At 38.5% G+C, this 18,564-nt stretch overlaps 1 protein-coding gene across 4 annotated transcripts in view; it reads right to left on the bottom strand.

The window, feature by feature from the left end:
* Positions 1-18,326, bottom strand: part of PIAS1 (protein inhibitor of activated STAT 1) — a 162,147-nt gene extending 143,821 nt beyond the window's left edge. The window contains exon 1 of one of the 4 annotated variants that reach the window (XM_074234479.1): positions 18,079-18,326. In XM_074234479.1, the coding sequence (XP_074090580.1) occupies positions 18,079-18,105 (27 nt within the window). In that variant the 5' untranslated portion in view covers positions 18,106-18,326. Of the gene's footprint in view, positions 1-13,209; positions 13,318-18,078 lie in introns of those variants that run through there. The other 3 variants (XM_074234476.1, XM_074234478.1, XM_074234477.1) reach the window with 3 other exon arrangements.
* Positions 18,327-18,564: the final 238 nt, after the last annotated feature.

The following is an 18,564-nucleotide window of genomic DNA, read 5'->3' as shown; positions in this document are numbered from 1 at the left end:
TGAGTGAACTCAAAAAACAACTTCTTTTAAAAGACTTTTTTTCAGTGAACAAAAGCTATATTTTTGGTATTAAATACTAAAATAAAATGGGTGCAATTCAATTGGGGAACAAATTGTGATATATAAGAATATTATGTACTGTGTAAAAAGCATTATTACCATTAGAACTGTCAAATAAGACAAATTCAAAGAACAGGGAAGAATTGTATGAATTGATTGAAATGAGCAGATTTATGAGAACACATGATAAACTGCAAAGGAAAACAACTCTGGAACATCCTAAAAATTGTAAAAATAAAAAAAATTAACAACACTGATTAATGTACAAGTCATAATTTCAGAGTACTGACAAGGTCATGACATTTTGGGGCAAAATGAAATGGACTGGAGGTGCAGAATGAGACATTTTCAACTCAATGCATTGAATTGCTTTGCTTGACTATAGTTATTCAGTAACTGTTAAAATGTTAAACAATTACTTCAAAAGAGCACTGAAAAAATCTTTTTTTTTTTTTAGGTTTTTGCAAGGCAAATGGGATTAAGTGGCTTGCCCAAGGCCACACAGCTAGGTAATTATTAAGTGTTTGAGACCGGATTTGAACCCAGATACTCCTGACTCCAGGGCTGGTGCTTTATCCACTGCATCACTTAGCCGCCCCTGAAAAAATATCTTAAAAGAACACAAAACAAAAAGTCAGAAGCAGATACAGCAATTTTGGTATAATTATGTTAAACTTAATTTAAACAGTATAATTTCATATATATATATATATATATATATATATATATATATATACACACATATATATATAAAAATGCTGTTTGCTCTTCTTTGAATACTGAAATATTTATTGATGACGAAATTCATAATACAAAAATATCTAACAACATAAAATTTAAAAATAAACAAGCCATGAAACAAATGCATTTCTAACATGTTATAATTGAATAACCTATGCTTCAAGGAATGAACACCTCGTAGTTTGTGATTATGTGTAGTAAAGTAATTCGATACATTTTTACTTTCTGAAGCTATCTCTTTCTCAACTTACAATTGAGAAAACTGAGGGGGTAAGATACCTACTCAGTTTATTCATTCATTGAGTTAACCATACCTCAAATTAGAACTAGACCTTTCTTTTGAGTGACAAGCCTCTCAGCTTTCAGTTTCTCCTCTCCTCAATCTAATTTCTCTATACTACAAACTTTTAGATGGTTTTTTCATTATGGCTAAGTATACCTTACAAATAAATCCAAATTCTAATCCTCTACACCAGCAGGTCTCAAATTTTTTGGTTTCAAAATCCTTTTATGTATTCTTAAAAAGGAGCCTTTGCATGCATGCATGCATATATATATATATATATATATATATATATATATATATATATGGATTATATCAAGTCAAACAGTATTAGAAATTAATGTTGACTTATTTTAAAAGTAATTTTATTTAAAAATAAACTACTTGCTAACATAAATATAATTTTTATTAAAAAAATGAGTCATTTCTGCTATAAAGCTTGTTTTTCAACTCAATTTTGTTCTAACCTAGCCAATAGCAGAAAAAATTTGTGTATAAGTGATTTTCTCATTTGCTTTGTAGGGTTGCCTCCTCAAGACATAGCTATACCACTTCACAATAAGTCACAAGTATAACCCTTCCCATGCCCACTCCCACAAGCAAACTCCAGGTCTTTATCAAAGTAAAATACCCTATTTAATATACATCTTCTGGTGCAGTAGGAGAGAGGGGGTAGGTCCAAGACACAGCCCCTTCTCTAACCCAGAGATTCTTACACTTATTCTCAGTGTTGACTTTGAGGACCTACTGCCATTGTTCATCATAGTAATAATGCATTTTTCTTTACCATTTAACACATATGAAACTGTGTTATTTAGGTTCTTTTTGTCACTGATGAAACTTTTAAGTGCTATGCCTTTAATTTCATTTTTCCCATATATCCTATGGTATTAGATTTTGTATAGCTACAATTTTCTAAACTATGCATCATAATAAAATGGACTGTATTTTCCAAAACAAGTCAGTAAGAATAGTAGCACTGTTTTATATATTTTTGTAAATCTCTTTAATGTCTGGTTTAATAGTAGATGGCTAGATTCTCCAATCTACTTCTATATTCAATCTGTTTCAACATATTGATGTGAAATATATAAAGAAGATCCCACCTTGCACAGATAGGTTGATAAAAAAAAAAGGGAGTAATGTTTAACAAGCAAATAACATCTTAGTAGTATTATGAAAATAGTTTTGATTTCAAAAACCCTTTGAAAGGGGCTCAGGGTCATACTTTGAAAACCACTATACCAGCAGCAGTTTTCCTTTAACATCTATTTTTGTGTTGTTTTATAATGTTTACAATGATTAGTACAGTATTCTATATATATAAATGTACACATAAATATCTGGCGCCTTGGCTCAAAATATATGTCTTTTTAGGAAGACACAATCAAAAAGTTTGCCCATAACTGTGGCTGCCAAAATAATCTTCCTGTGGGGGCACGTGGTACAGTGGACAGAGCACTGACCCTGGAGTCAGGAGGACCTGAGTTCAAATCTGACCTTAGACACTTAACAATTGCCTAGTTATGTGACCTTGGGCAAGTCACTTAACGCCATTGCCTTAAAGAAATTTTTTTAAAAAAAAATAATCTTCATGATTACATCCAAAGGGCAACAAAAATGTGCAAAACCCTTTGGTCCAGCAATACTACTACTGGGTCTATACCCTGAAGAAATAATGAAAAAGGGTAAAAACATCACTTGCACAAAAATATTCATAGAAGCCCTGTTTGTGGTGGCAAAGAACTGGAAATTAAGTAAAATGTCCTTCAACTGGGGAATGATTTAACAAACTGTGGTATATGTATGTCATGGAACACTATTGTTCTATTAGAAACCAGGAGGGATAGGAATTCAGGGAAGCCTGGAGGGATTTGCATGAACTGATGGTGAGCAAGATGAGCAGAACCAGAAAAAATTGTATACCCTAACAGCAACCTGGGGGTGATGATCAACCATGATGGACTTGCTCATGTCATCAGTGCAACAATCAGGGACAATTTTGGGCTATCTGCGACAGAGAATATCATCTGTATACAGAGAAAGAATTATGGAGTTTGAACAAAGACCAAAGACTATTACCTTCAATTTAGAAAAAAAAAACCCATTATCTTATGTAAGCTCGCTATCTCTTATTCTTTTTCTTCCTTAAGAATATGATTTCTCTGTCATCACATTAAACTTAGAGCAATGTATACTAATGGAAACAATGTAAAGACTAACAGATTGTCTTCTGTGAGGGGTGGAGGGAGGGAAGCAAGATTATGGGGAAAATTGTAAAACTCAAAATAAATAAAATCTTTCTAAACAAATAATAATCTTCCTGTGACATAGAACTGACCATGTTTATTGCTTTGATCAGAGTCTTTCTATTGCTTGCTTCTTGGTTAAAATATAAATTTCTCATTCTGCTTCTTAAGTCCTTCATAATATGGCTCCATTCTAACCTTTCATTTTAAGTTCACATTATTCCCAGTCACATATTTAAAATGTACTATAGTCAAACTAGACTTTTTTTTTTAGGTTTTTGTGAGGCAAATGGGGTTAAGTGGCTTGCCCAAGGCCACACAGTTAGGTAATTATTGTCTGAGACCGGATTTGAACCCAGGTACTCCTGACTCCAGGGCTGGTGCTTTATCCACTGCGCCACCTAGCTGCCCCTTTTGATCCTTTTTGGTTCATCTTAAATTCCAGCTTTTTTTGGTGAAGATTGATTCTATCTCCACCCCTTACCCACTTCCATACCATATAAATAATAAAACTATTCCTCCTCTCAAGGAACTTTTACTTTATCTAAGGAGACATATAAGCATGTAAAATAAAAATAAATACAAAGTAGCCAAGGGCTTAGGAAAGATAAACGTAGATGCTATTTGCTACTTCTTGAAGCAAGAGCTAGAGGTATTTTTATTTTTCTCCCCACTTCCAAAGGCATTCTGCTTTCTATTTCTTTCCCCCTTCCTCAAATAGCAGCATTTATTTTCTCTCCCACTTCACCTACACCCAATTGGACAGGCAAATTGAACACCCATGGAGAGAGAAGAAAATTCTTCATTGGCTATGTATCATGCTGCCTTTAGAATCTCTCATCTCTTCATCAGGGATAGGGTAGCATGTTTCATCTCTGATCCTCTAGAATCAAAGTTTATTATAGCAATGATATAAGTTCTTAAAATATTTTCAAACTTTTTCTTTATAATGATGTCACTGTAGAAATTATTTTACTTGGTTCTGCTCATTTCACTGCATCAGTTTATCTTCCCAGCTTTCTCTGAAACTATGACTTTCATCAATTCTTAGGACTCACTTAATAATCCATTCTATTTATATGCTAGAAGTTATTTAGTCATCCTCCAATAGGTGGGCATTCCTTTAGTTTTCTGGGGCTATTAACAAGCACTACTATAAATATTTTTATACATGTAGTTCCTTTTCCTTTTTAAAAAAATCTCTTTGGGGTATAGGCCTACTTCATGGAAGAGTATACAGAGTTTACTGACTTTTGGAGGATGATTCCAAACTGCTTTTCAGAATTGTCAGACCAATTAAGAGCTCCACCTAGTGTGCCTATTTTTTCAAAGCCTCCCTACCGTCTGTCAGTTAGCAACTATATTATCATGTGCTAATAAGCACTGGGGATGAAGGTGAAGAAAGGTCAAAAAAATCCCTGTTCTGAAGCTCACAGTCTAATTAGGAGAGACAACATGCAAACAATATGAATATCCAGGATAATTTCAGAGAAAAGGTCTTAAAATTAAGGAGGTCTAGAAAAGATTTCTTGCAGAATGTGAAACATTATAGAAGACAGTCAGTGAAAATGATTGTTTTTGGGAAGGGTAGTGTGAGGAGATGAAATATCTTATTGAAGGAATAGAAAGAAGGCCTCAGTAGATAAAAGAGTATCTCCATCCCTATCTAGCTGATGTGAAATGGAACCAAAAAGTTGCTTTTCTTCATTCAAATTTTTCTAGTTATTAGTGATTTAGAACATTTTTCATATGGCTATCCATACCTTGAATTTCTTCTTTTGAAAATTGCTCTTTTTACTATTTGGTTGAATTCTTTAAGATAGAAGAGGGAGAGAATTAAAATTATGGAAAACAGTCTGCCAAGTCACAGAGATGAGAAAGAGAAGAACAGAGAAGTAAAAAGTGATTCCCAGATTTATATATTTAACTCTCTACTGACCTCCAGTTCCACACCACCTATTTTCCATTCAAACTGGATGTCCTGAAAACATCTAAAATAAAGTAACCCACACGTCTGTCACATTTACACATGCTTTCAGAATCTTCTTTCAAATTTCCCTATTTTGGGGGCAGCTAGGTGATGCAGTAGATAAGAGCACTGGCCCTGGAGTCAGGGGGACCTGAGTTCAAATCCGACCTCAGACACTTAATAATTACCTGTGTGGCTTTGGGCAAGTCACTTAACCCCATTGCCTTGCAAAAAACAAAAACAAAAACAAAACAAAAGAGAAACCATAAAACCAACTTTCCCTATTTCTATTAAGAACATCACCAGTAATATTGGTTCACAACCTTAGTCATCCTTGAGTCCTAATTCTCCTTCACCACACATATCCAATTAGTTGCTCTATCTTTTCCCACAATACATCTTGGATTTAGCCAGTTTCTCTTCATTCACAGTCATTAACCCTAGCTTGGATAGCATCACAGTGGGACTAGATATATGTCCAAATTTGTTTCCCTGTTTCCAATCTCTTTTTTCCAATTCATTCTTCACACAGCTATTATATATATATATGTATATATACATATATACATATATATATATATATATAAATATGTATATGAAGTGGCTCCCTATCTTCTCAAAGATCAAATACAAACAACCTTGTTCCCCTTTAACTCTATATTGACATAGTGCACTTCAGTAACTATATGGTCCACACCTCATCTCATCTCAATACCTTTGCATAAGCAATTGTGCCTTAGGCTCCCCAGCTCTGACTCTTTTAAGTCTTACTCTCACCTAGATGAACAAAAATTTTTATAGCAGCTCTTTTTGTAGTGGTAAAGAACTGGAAACTGAGGAGATTATCCATTAACTGGAGAATGATCAAACAAATTGTGGTATATCATTGTGATGGAATACTATTGTGCTCTAAGAAGTGACAAATATAGTTTTAGTAAAACCTGAGAAGATTTATTTGAACTGATAAAGTAGAGTAGAACCAGAAGATCAATTTACCCAGTAATGAAACTATTGTAACAATGAATTCATGACAATGATCCAATTCCAAAGTGCCCAAGAAGAAAAATTCTATTGATCTCCTGAGAGAGAACTGATGAATTCTGTAGTTTGTAGCATAGATTGCAATGCAATTTTTTCATTTTATTTTTGTCTTTTTCCCCAACATAGATAATATGGAATTATATTTTCATTGAAAAAAAATCCCTATTTTTGAAAGCTTGGATCAATTGACATTTCTCTTTACTGAAGTCATCTTCAGTACTGCAGGCATTTCTAGTAGCTTCCCAAGGACTAGTGCTTCCCTACTATTACCTTAGATTAATTTTGTTTTAAAGATAGGTGTGAATACAGGATGTGTTCAGTGATCTCCTAATGCAAGGTTCTTATCACCTGGGGTTCATGAACTCATTTTTAAAAATGTTCTGATTACATGCATTTTAACATAACTGATTTTCTTTGTAATCCTATTTCACTTTATGTATTTAACAACATTATTCTGATTAAGCCCACAGGTTTTAATAGATTGCCAAAGGGATTTAGGATACAAAATAAGGTAAGATCTTCTGTAATATTCCACCACCACAACCGCCCTTGCAAAAATCACTGTCTAATTTTTTAAAGTTTAGTTACAAAATTTTGATCATTTCATTAAGCTTTTAATTTCTTCCATATGATTAATAAAAGTGACAGAATTTAACTGTTTGCCTTAAAAGAATTTCTCCATGTATGTACATCCTAAGAGAGTCATATATATACATATCTTTATATATATATACATATACGTATGTGTGTGTGTGTGTATACACACACACACACACACACACACACATATGATGCACCTGTAGCCTGCTATTGAACAAAGTCTCGTTGAGGGTAAAGACCATTAATTTTTTATTTCATTTCCTTAATACCTAATACATCGTAAGCACCAAATAAATACTAACTAATCTAAAACACAGTAAACAAACACCTTGTTAGGTCTGACTTGATAATTTTCCAAAGCAAACACAAACTTAAATAAGTCCATTTCATAATTTTCTTTTAATCTGTCAAGAATATCCAGATGGTAACCATAAGTTTATTTTGATCATCCATAAAATTATCTTTTCCATAATTTTTAAAATCTCAAGGTTAATAATATGCAAAACAAGAGTTAAGGAAAATTCTTAGGTCTCATCAAGAATATGTTATCTAGGGGGTGGCTAGGTGGCGCAGTGGATAGAGCACTGGCCTTGGAGTACCCGAGTTCAAATCTGGTCTCAGACACTTAATAATGACCTAGCTGTGTGGCCCTGGGCAAGCCACTTAACCCCATTGCCTTGAAAAATCTAAAACAAACAAACAAATATATATATATATATACATACATATATATATATATATATATATATATATATATATATATATATATATGTGTGTGTGTGTGTGTCATCTAAAGAAAATGTTCATTCACTATTTTTCCCCAAAAGGCTCAAGTGTAAAGACACGTATGTAATGGCTTTGGCAACTGGAGGTACCATTTATGCCACTTGGACCATCACTTCTATTCATGGTTCCAGTTTTTTTTGCACCCCACCTCAGAAATAAGGTACCTTATAATATATCTACCAAGGTACATATATTTTAAAGCTATCCTTTGATCAATTTCAAATCACTGGATCCACAAAATTCTATTTTTAATCCCAAAATATATTGGTCCCACCAATATTTATCTATTATTTTACTTTATAACATACATATATGTATGTGCATGCATTTGTATACATATATGTACACACTCACACATCTCCCTTCTATTCGTTTCCAATCTCAGGGGAAAAAACCAAACAAAACAGATCACTCAAATTCCCATGAAAAATCAACCAATAAGGAACTAAGTAAAGTTAATGTATCTAAAACTCTTATTATACAATTTTTAAACCCCAAGATAAGAATTTAAGGCTATTTTACTGCTATAATACAATGAACATGTAGAAACTAGTTTTTTTTCCTACAGTCATTATGTCAAAGAATCCCACCTCTGCTTTTTACTACTACTATTCCTTTTCACATTTCCAGGCTTTTATTTCCTTATCTATAAAATCAAAGAGCTGGGGTTCCTGATGGTATCACAGATCCCTTTCTCAATCTGGTAAACCCTTTTCAGACTAATGAGTTTTGTTGTTTTGGTTTTACTAGCAAGGCAATTGTGGTCAAGTCACTTGACCAGGATCAAAACAGTTGGTAAATGTAAAAATGTCTGGGACTGAACTTGAACTCAGATTTCCTGACTTCAGGGCTGGTGCCCTCACATTCACTGTACCACTTAACTGTTCCTTAGACTAATGTTTTTTAATGCATGAAACAAAACACACAGGTTCTATGTGCGTGTGTGTGTGTGTGTGTGTGTGTTGGGGGGCAGTATGTAAAATTGAAGGTCAAAAAGTCCCTTACTGGTTTTATAGTCCATGACACAGTGAGTAGGAAGGACCATTATTTGAAACAGGTTTTGTGTTTGGAAAAGTAGTATTAGGTACAATGGAGCAGAGGAGAAAACTGGACAATAAGAATAATCATTATCTTTCAAGGCTAAAGAAGCCTCTATAGTCATCAAGTCCAATCCAAAACTAACCAGATAATCAATAAGTGCTCATGAAAACTTAGCTATCAGGTTGCAATTGAACTGTGGGTGACCCCCTGCCGGTTAAGAAAACTCCTTCTACTTATATTTGCAACTTCCATTTATCTACAGTTTTGCCTTCTATGACCAAGAATAGAGGCCATTTTGGCCTACTGCTGCCGATTTTCTACAGCCTAAAACCTAACCAAGTTTTAATGTATTTAAGAATGTAAAAGTTTCACTCTTAGGCCCATGATCCAGACAAAAATCATTCACATTTTAATTACACTGATGATCTACACGGGAGTTTCTAGGGCACTTACATTCTCAGATAGGGAGGCAGACTAAGGATCCTGAAGGCTGGTTTAAGGAGTTTAGCAGACTCACTCACTGGGGCTACCTGAACAGGTGAATGACTTGATCGGTGTGGGAATAAAAAAAAAACCTAAAAAATGACTTGATCAGTGTGGTTCATTAGAAAAGTTTTTCCAGTTACTATGGGAAGAGAAAAGGAACAAGGACTTAATAAGCATGTACTAAGAGCTTTACAATATCATCTTGTTTAAGCCTAAAAATAACAAGCCTGGGAAAGAGGTGCTGTTAATCATCCCATTTTCCAGGCAAAGAAACTGAAACAGAGTAACTGAACTCAGGACTCCCTGACCCCAGGCTTAGCCCTCTATCCACTCTGCCAACAATCTGCTGAGTATAATATGAAGGATGGTTGGTAGGCAGAGAGACCAGATTGGTAGATGTTTCATTAGTCTAGGAAAAGGACTGGGTACTTAGTCCAGGCAAACTTCCTGGGCCTCAGTTTCCTCATTTGCAATATAAAGATTACGTCTTCCTCAATCACTATCACAGTGTTGTTCCGAGGATAGAAAAATAAGCTACTATAATGAAGAAGCAAAATTCCGGTTTAATATATATATGTATGTATGTATGTATGTATATGTATATGTATATATATATATATATATATATATATATATATATGTATGTATTCCAGCACAAACTCTTCCAAGTTTGGGGGTCTCAATAATTCTTTCCACTTCCTACTTCAACCAGATCCACTTTATTTTTATCCCTAACTACCAACAAGAAAGGGTACAATTACTCTGAACTTTCAAAAGCTTCTGCAAGAAACCCTGGAGCAGCATGTTGATGGAGTTCACCAGAAGAAACCCAAGGTTAATCAGCTATGGACCCAGTACTAAGCGCTACTGCAATCAACAGGGATTACAAGAGTCTCATTGAAGAGAAAGACAATAAAATCACCAAGGAGGAGAAAGGGGGGAGGAAAGGAAAAGAGGTATTTCAAAACAATTATATGAAATACTTGAAAAGTGAAGTGTTTTTAGAAATTGTTTCAAAATACTGTTCTTAATGACAGAACAAAAATTATCAAATTATGGTACTTAAAAGCAAGTTACAGCAATTGGAATGTAATCCATGATGTTTCTAGCTAAAGTATTAAAATTAAAGATTAAAACTAAGAGGCTATTACTTTAAAAAAAAGAGTTTCAGGAACAGAATTTACTCATACTCCTAGAGGTCACCCTTAAAAAATTCTCTATTTTAATCTAGTTAAAGTACTAATTTGTTGAGTTTTAATGTAGAAAACATCTGTACAAATACCTTTAAAGTACTAAAGTAGAGATACATGAAGCTGTCAGATTACTAACTGCCAAAATAGTTTGGCCCTTATAACCTCCTGATCTGATAATAATAAAAATCTCACATTTTTGCAAATACCTTTTATGGGTGACCTCTAATGAAAGATTGAAGTTTTCGTGAACAAATGTGAAAAACAAGATTCAGTTTGATGTGTGATGTAATTTGCAATCTAATTTTTATTGGCAACATCCTGAAGTGCTGTGACTTGTATTATACTGATTGTAAATGGTGATAAAGATCTATCTTTTAAATGCATTATAAGTTAAAAAGGGGTGACTGAAAAGAAAAAGGTGAAAAAATAATCATGACTACTGTCAAAAGCAAAAATCGAGTTTGGATTTGTGAGCTAAGAATTTTACTTAAAACCTGCTCCGGATGTTAACCGTATTAGCAAAGTATTTTTGCCCAGAATGCCAAGAAAGACCCTTGCCTTGACTTATCACCGAAAAGCAAATTTAATTGCACCATCTCAAAATACAGAACATCCAAAGTATTTTCTTGCAAATTCACCATTAAAAAGAAATTAAGATTTCTTCTAAAAGTAATTTAAATTTCGATGCACAAAAATGTTTCAGTTAAAAGATCACGGTTGAGTAGTCAACAAATTCAGTCGTAATAAAATATTGACATGATTTGTCTGTGTGATTTATATCAATTAAGCATTGACAACATGTAAGGTGACAGTTTATTTTAACCATTCCTTAAATTTAAACAATGAAGGCATCGTGGTACCAAGAATTCCTTTGCACAAAATGAATCTGAAATATAGATTTCAGATTGTAAAGTGATTTTATACTTTTCTTTTGGAGGTGGAAATGACAGTTCCTTTTCAGGTATTTAGCTTCAATCTAATACTGGTTCATTTTTGTAAATAGAAATTTTTACCTAAGAGGAATCACACCAGGGATCTGCTTATCCCCAAAGGCATTTTCTTCAAATGGGAAAAAACAAAGAAGGGAACCTCCCCAGCATGTGCTTTCCATACTAGCTTCTTAGGACAGCAACAAGGGTGACAATATAGAGAGCACAAGCTTTCCTGTTTTATTCTGTGATCCGTGTATAAAAGACCTCATTAGGCAGCATTGAAAAGGGTTTCCAAATGAAGAATAGGTGACAAAGATCACAGCCATCTATTGAGTAGATTTTCAGTGGACGTCACTAGAGAAAACATTTCTGAGAATCTGGTCTCAAGTGTACTTTATACAGTTAAAGTTCTCCAAACGTTCAAAATCCCAAGTCTTTCTGATTAGTATTTTTAGATGTTCCCTTTACACCAAGTCCCTCTAGTACGAAAGCATAAAACATTCACTTATTCCGATATTTTCACATAAATGTAAACTCTGGAATATGCTAAAGGATGTGATGACAAGCAAAAGCTAATGTCTTAACTAGACTTGGAAGTTTTACAGTGACAAGTCATTTGGGGAGGGTGGGGGGTGGGTGGGAATGATTTTCTCGCCAGGTTTTGGCTCAGGAAAAAACCAAAACCCACCCCAAAGCAGAATTCTGACTTTCTAATTTCATTTTAAAGGGAAAACCCCTGAGTTTTTCATCTCAGTCTGGAATTCGTCCTATCAGATAATGATTCCGGATGAGCCTGCCGCCAACCTTTTTACCCGCTGCGCCTCAATTTTAGTTCTGACAAATTGTCAGCCCTCTCGGGCCGGCTCGCACACGCAGAGGCGCCTGTGGAAGGGGAGCCTCCGGCCGGACGCCCCCGAACGCGGCTGGCCGAGGGCCGCCCCCCACCCCCGGGCAGCGGGCACGGCCAGGTGGGCGCGCGGGGGCCGTGACGTGGAGAAGTCCAGCTCCGGCCTTTCATCCGGCGCAGCTGGAGGCGCGGACACAGGTGGGAGGGGGAGCGGGGGAGGCGCCGGCGGCGAGGGGCTGGCGTGGGAGGAGGCGCGGAGCGGGCTCCAACCAACATGGCCAGCGCGATGTCCCCAACAAACAAAAGGCGGCCGGGAGGTAAACAGCGGCCCGTCACCTCCGCCCGGCGCGGGCATCGCCATCATGGTGGGCGCAGGCCCCCCGCGCCCCGCGCCCGCCCGCGCCCCGAGGCGCGCGCCCTCGGCGGGGGGCTCGGCGGCCGGGAAGCCCCCGGCCCGCGGGAGGGGGCCGGGGGGGCGCGGGCCCCGGCGCTCGCCAAACTTTGCCGGCGGAGCCTCGGCGCCCGCCCGGCACCCCAGGGGGCCCCCCGCCGGGCGGGGGGGGGGGGCGGAGAGGGGCGGGGCGGCGCGGGACGCGGTCCCGGGGGGAGGGGGCCGCGGCCCGGCTCTGACAGCGGCGCGGGGCCGGCGCGGAGGAAGAGGAAGCGGCGGGCGGGCGGCCGCCCCGCACCCGCCCCGGCCCCCCGCGCGGCCCCGGCCCCGCCGCCCGGCCGCCCCCGCCCGGGGCGCCCACAACAATAACACGCCGGGGACCGGACCGTCAGCGCCCCCCGAGCCGCCGGGGCCCGCGGCCCGACGCCGCCCGGCCCCGGCCCGCCCGGCCCCGGCCCGCCCCGCTCCCCCGCGCCGGGCGCAGGGCCGCCGGCCCCCGATGGGGCCCGGGGCTCGGCCCTGTCCCCCCCGGCGCACGCAGCGCCGTGGCCGCGGCCGAATATTAGAAGTGAATTCGAGCTGCGCTTTACCTTTAGTTCCGCACTGTCCGCCATCTTGCGACTGTCAGCGCAGGCGCAGTGAACCCCGCCGGGGGCCGCGGCGAGTCCCGCTCCCTCCCCTGGCGCGGCCCCGCCCCTCTCTCCGCCCCTTCCCTCTCCCTCCGCCTCCCGGCCCCGCCCAGCGCGTTCCGAGCCCCGCCCCCGGCACGCACAGGGACGGGAGAGGCACGTACTATTTAAATAATGGCGCCAAGAGGCCTGGCTTGACAGTTACTCCCCCTCCCCGCCCCGCCCCGCCCCGCCCCGCCCCCCAGGCTGCTGGAGGGAGGGGCAGCGAGGGCGGGCCCGGGGCGCCCCGCCGGGGCCACCCTGAGCTGGGTCTCCTCCCCGGCGCCCTTCGAGGAATCCCATTAAAACAGCTAATGTCGGGAAGGAAACACCCGTGGCTCCTCCCCCGGGGACGGGAGCACCCCCGGGGGCTGGTGGCGCACAGCGGGGGGCGAGACTCGAACCTGCGGCGCAGGGGGCGCTTCGCCCGCCTCGCTCCCCGAGCCCGTCCGGGATGCTCCCGCGCCAGCTTTTTGCCCAGGAGCCGATGTCGTTCAATGTCAAGCTCAGGGCACCAGCTGGTGCTCACGAACTTGTGTGGCATTGGATATAGAATAGACAGCCACAGAACGTCAGTGGAACGGGTTGAGCACAACTCGCATTAAAGATGTAAGGCTTCCCTTATCGGATAGGAAACAATCTATTCAAATTCAAGCCTTCTAATTCCAAATCCTTTTTGGCATCGGAATATATCGATAATATATATGACACACATATAATAAGATAATGCCCATTTGTTGCCTGTGTGACTCTGTTACTCCTGAAGTTACAAAAGTGGCATATTGCTTTCTGGGCACTACAGTTACCAGATCAACCAGTTCGAGAAAGAAAGCAGTTCAAAACCATCCTGAGACGCTGTAACTGCTTGCCTCTGGTTCCTCATCTATAACATGAGCTAGCGAAGGAAACGTCAAACCCTTCCAGTATCTTTGCCCAGAAAATGCCAAATGGAGTGTCAAACAGTCCAGCAAGACTGAACAATACACTGCTTTCTGTTGTTTATATTTTTCTTGAATGTGTCTGGTCATAAGAGTTAAATTTTAGGGAAACAGAAATGTGTCTGATATACCATAATCCTGGAAATGGGATCTTGCTTTTTAGTCAATGAAAATCTATTAAACTTTTTATGTAATATATTCTATTTAGTAAACGAGTAGGGAATATAACAAAATGTTCCTGTTTTCAAGGAGCTTACAGTCTAATGGGGAGACAACATAAAATATTGATGTACAAATAAGGCATATACAGACAAATTGTAGATAATCAATAGATGGAAAGCACTAAAATTAAAGATCATGCTCCCTGTAGAACTTGGGATTTTAGCTAGGACTTTAAGGAAGTCAGGGAAGTAAAGTATCTCTACAAATACTTCTGAATACTTTGATCTTGGGGGAGTCAATAAAGTTTTTCTCCCAAGTTTTCCCTACATTATTCATTCCCCTTTCTTTGATCTTCAATCTCTTCTGCCAGTGCTCCCCTACTCTTCCTTAATTTTTCTGTGCCAGCCTGTTGCTTAGGAGCCAATGTCATTCAACAATTCAATAAATATTTATTAGGTGCCCAATATAGACAAGGCACTGTGTTCCACACTGAAGGTACAAAGAATGAACAAATAAAAAAAACATTTATCAGATCCTTACTATGTGCTAAGACTTGTGTTAAATACTGGGGATCAAAACAAAACAAATAGAAAAACAACCAAATATTCCCTGGCCTCAAGGAACTTACATTCTAGAGAAAAAAAAGCATTGTACAATGAGGAGTTGGAGCCCAGGCAGGTGCACTTTGATGTATAAAACTACTGGGACAGTGAGTAAGGGAACTAGATTGATAAACATAAAGAATGACACTGGCATCTCACATCAAGGTCAAAATGGATTGAAACGTAAAGGTTGATACCATAAGCAAATTTGGGGAGCATGGAATAATTTTCTTGTCAGATCTATGGATAAGAGAAGACTCTGATCAACAAGGGATAGAGAGCATTATGGGTTGTAAAATGAATAATTTTGATTATATTAAATTTAAAAGTTCTTGCATAGGCAATACCAATATGGCCAAGAAAACAGAAAACTTGGGGGGAAAAAAATCTAAAGTTTCTCTGATAAAGGCCTAATTTCTCAAATATATAAACAACTGAGTCAAATTTATAGTAATACAGGTTTTTCCCCCTAATTGACAAATGGTATCTACCTCCAGAGAAAGAACTGATGAAGTCTGAATATAATAGAAGCATACCTTTTTTTGCAACTCTATTTTAATTGAATTTGGGGTTTTTGTTTTTATTTTTTGGTCAGTGTTCGCTTTCACAACATGGCTAATATGAGAATATATTTTACGTAACTGCACGTGTATAACCTGTATCAGGTTTCTTTCCTTCTCAATAAGGGAAATGGGGAGGGAGAGAATTTGGATCTCAAAATTTTAAAAATAAGTGTTAGAAACTTTTATATGCAATCAGAAAAAAAATAAAAAATTTTGAAAAAGAAAGATTGACATAGCCTACATAGAAAAAAAAAATGGCAGAGCTGATTTGACCACAAGGTTCAAGATTCCAGAAGTGTAGAGGGACAGGAAGGGTGTAATGCTGAAAATGAGGAGGCTGTGGAGGAATTGGCAGGAGAAGAATGATACGAATCATAGCTAGGGCTTTCCTGAAATAGTCAGTAGTCAGAAAAGGGGGAGGGGAACCAATGGGCAGAATATTCTCTAGACCAACATTTTTGTTGTCATGGATCCTTTTGGTTTATAAATCCTGTCATAATATTTTGTTACCTATATTAATAATTGATTGTTAAGCCATCATGTCCAATTCTCCTGACCCCATTTTGGAGTTTTCTTGGGAAAGATACTGGGATGGTTGTCATTTCCTTCTCCAGCTCATTTTACAGATGAGGAACTAGGACAAACAGGGTAAAGCGACTTGCCTAGGGTCACACAACTAGAATCTTGAGGCTAGATTTGAACTCATAAAGAAGAACCTCCTTGATTGGAAGCCCAGTGCCCTATCCACCTTAATAACTGGAGGAAATGCTAATTAGAAGTTAGTGAAAAGAAAGGTGTATTTTACTTCTAAGTTCATAGAACTACTAAAATCTATATATGAATCCCCAGTTATGAACCCCTTCAATAAGGGCATCTCTGTGATGGGCAAGAGGTGGTGATCCAGGAGGTTGTGGAGGAAATGGTCCTCTAAATATGCAGGGATATAAAACAAAAAACAATTCCTACTTTTAAGAAGTTTATGCTCCCTCTTTGATAAAAACTGCTGGGAAAATTGGAAGTTAGTGTGGAAGAAACTTAGATTAGACTAACAACTAACACCCTTTACCAAGATAAGATCCAAATGGTTACAGGACTTAGACATAAAAAAAAGCAAATTAGAAGCAAATTAGAAGATCAAGGACTAGTTTACCTATCAGATCTATGGAAAGGGGAGCAGTTTATGACTAAGGAAGAGTTGGAGAACATCACCAAAAATCAACTAGATGATTTCAATTACATTAGATTAAAAAGCTTTTGCACAGATAAAACCACTGTAACCAAGATCAAAAGAAATGTAGTAAATGGGAAACAATCTTTACAACTAATGATTCTGACAAAGGACTCATTTCTAAAATATACAGAGAACTGAGTCATATTTTTAAAACAACAAGCCATTCCCCAATCGACAAATGGTCAAAGGATATGCAAAGGCAATTTACAGATGAGGAAATCAAAAGCAATTCATAGCCATATGAAAAATTGCTCTAAATCATTAATTATTAGAGAAATGCAAATTAAAGCTTCTCCGAGGTACCACCTCACACCGCTCAGATTGGCCAATCTGACCAGAAAGGATAATGATCATTGTTGGAAGGGTTGTGGGAAATCTGGGACACTATTACACTGTTGGTGGAACTGTGAACTCATCTAACCTTTCTGGAGAGAAATTTGGAACTACACCCAAAGGGCAACAAAAATGAGCATACCCTTTGACCCAGCAATACCACTACTGGGTCTATACCCTGAAGAGATGATGAAAAAGGGTAAAAACATCACTTGTACAAAAATATTCATAGCATCCCTGTTTGTGGTGGCAAAGAATTGGAAATCAAGTAAATGTCCTTCAATTGGGGAATGGCTTAGCAAACCGTGGTATATGTATGTCATGAAACACTATTGTTCTATTAGAAACCAGGAGGGATGGGAATTCAGGGAAGCCTGGAGGGATTTGCATGAAATAATGCTGAGTGAGATGAGCAGAACCAGAAAAACACTGTACACCCTAACAGCAACATGGGGGTGATGTTCAACCTTGAAGGACTCGCTCAGTGCAATAATCAGGAACACTTTTGGGCTGTCTGCAAAGGAGAGTGCCATCTGTATCCGGATAAAGAGCTGTGGAGTTTGAACAAAGTTCAAGGACTATTCTCATTAATTTAGGGAAAAAACCAGATATCTTACTGTCTGATCATGTTAACTCTTAGACTTCTTGTCTCTTCCTTAAGGATATGATTTCTCTCTCATCACACTCAATTTGGATCAATGTACAACATGGAAACAAAAGTAAAGACTGACAGATTGCTTTTGGTGGGGGGGAGGGAAGTAAGATGGGGGAAAATTGTAAAACTCAAATAATACCTTTAATAAAAAAAAACTAAAAATAAAAAGAAGTTTATGTTCTATTGGGGGAATATAACAAATCTATGGATAAATACATAATTACATAAATACATAAATGCAAATATATACAAAGATATATAAAAGTTACTTTAGTAAGAAGAAAACATAAGAGGTATCAAACCTTACCATGCATGAGTTTAAGCAAAATGCCATCTTCTCAGCAGTGCTGGCATTTTTAGCCTTATTTCTAATTATGGCATGAAAAACTTTGTTCCAAGTTAAAACAGTATAGGACTTGTTGATTGATAATGAAATGTAAACCTGGTTCTTTCCCTGTTGTCCCTAAAATCACAACCCAGCAGATATCACCTGCCCTGTCTAGTGCAAGGCCTCCTTGCTCTTAACATATTGAATTATATCCCTATTCATTCTCAGTGAATGTCCAAACACAGCTGATACACAATTCTTCTGAGGGTCTGACCTCATAATTGGCTTCCCACTCAACAATTGAACTGAATTGAATTTATAGGTACTCCCTTGGAACTTTTCTCTTCATGACATCATTTGCTTTCTATAGGGCCAATAGGAAGAAAGTGAATCTGAACAACTTCAAATAATTTCCTACACCCATAGCAATGAGGTGCTTGTAGGGTGACCTGTGGCTGTTTTTTT

The sequence above is a fragment of the Macrotis lagotis genome, chromosome 4, assembly GCF_037893015.1.
Source record: "Macrotis lagotis isolate mMagLag1 chromosome 4, bilby.v1.9.chrom.fasta, whole genome shotgun sequence".
In the NCBI taxonomy this organism is placed as follows: Eukaryota; Metazoa; Chordata; class Mammalia; order Peramelemorphia; family Peramelidae; genus Macrotis; species Macrotis lagotis.
Note: the sequence above shows the minus strand (reverse complement) of the source record. Positions and strands in the feature narration are given on the sequence as shown.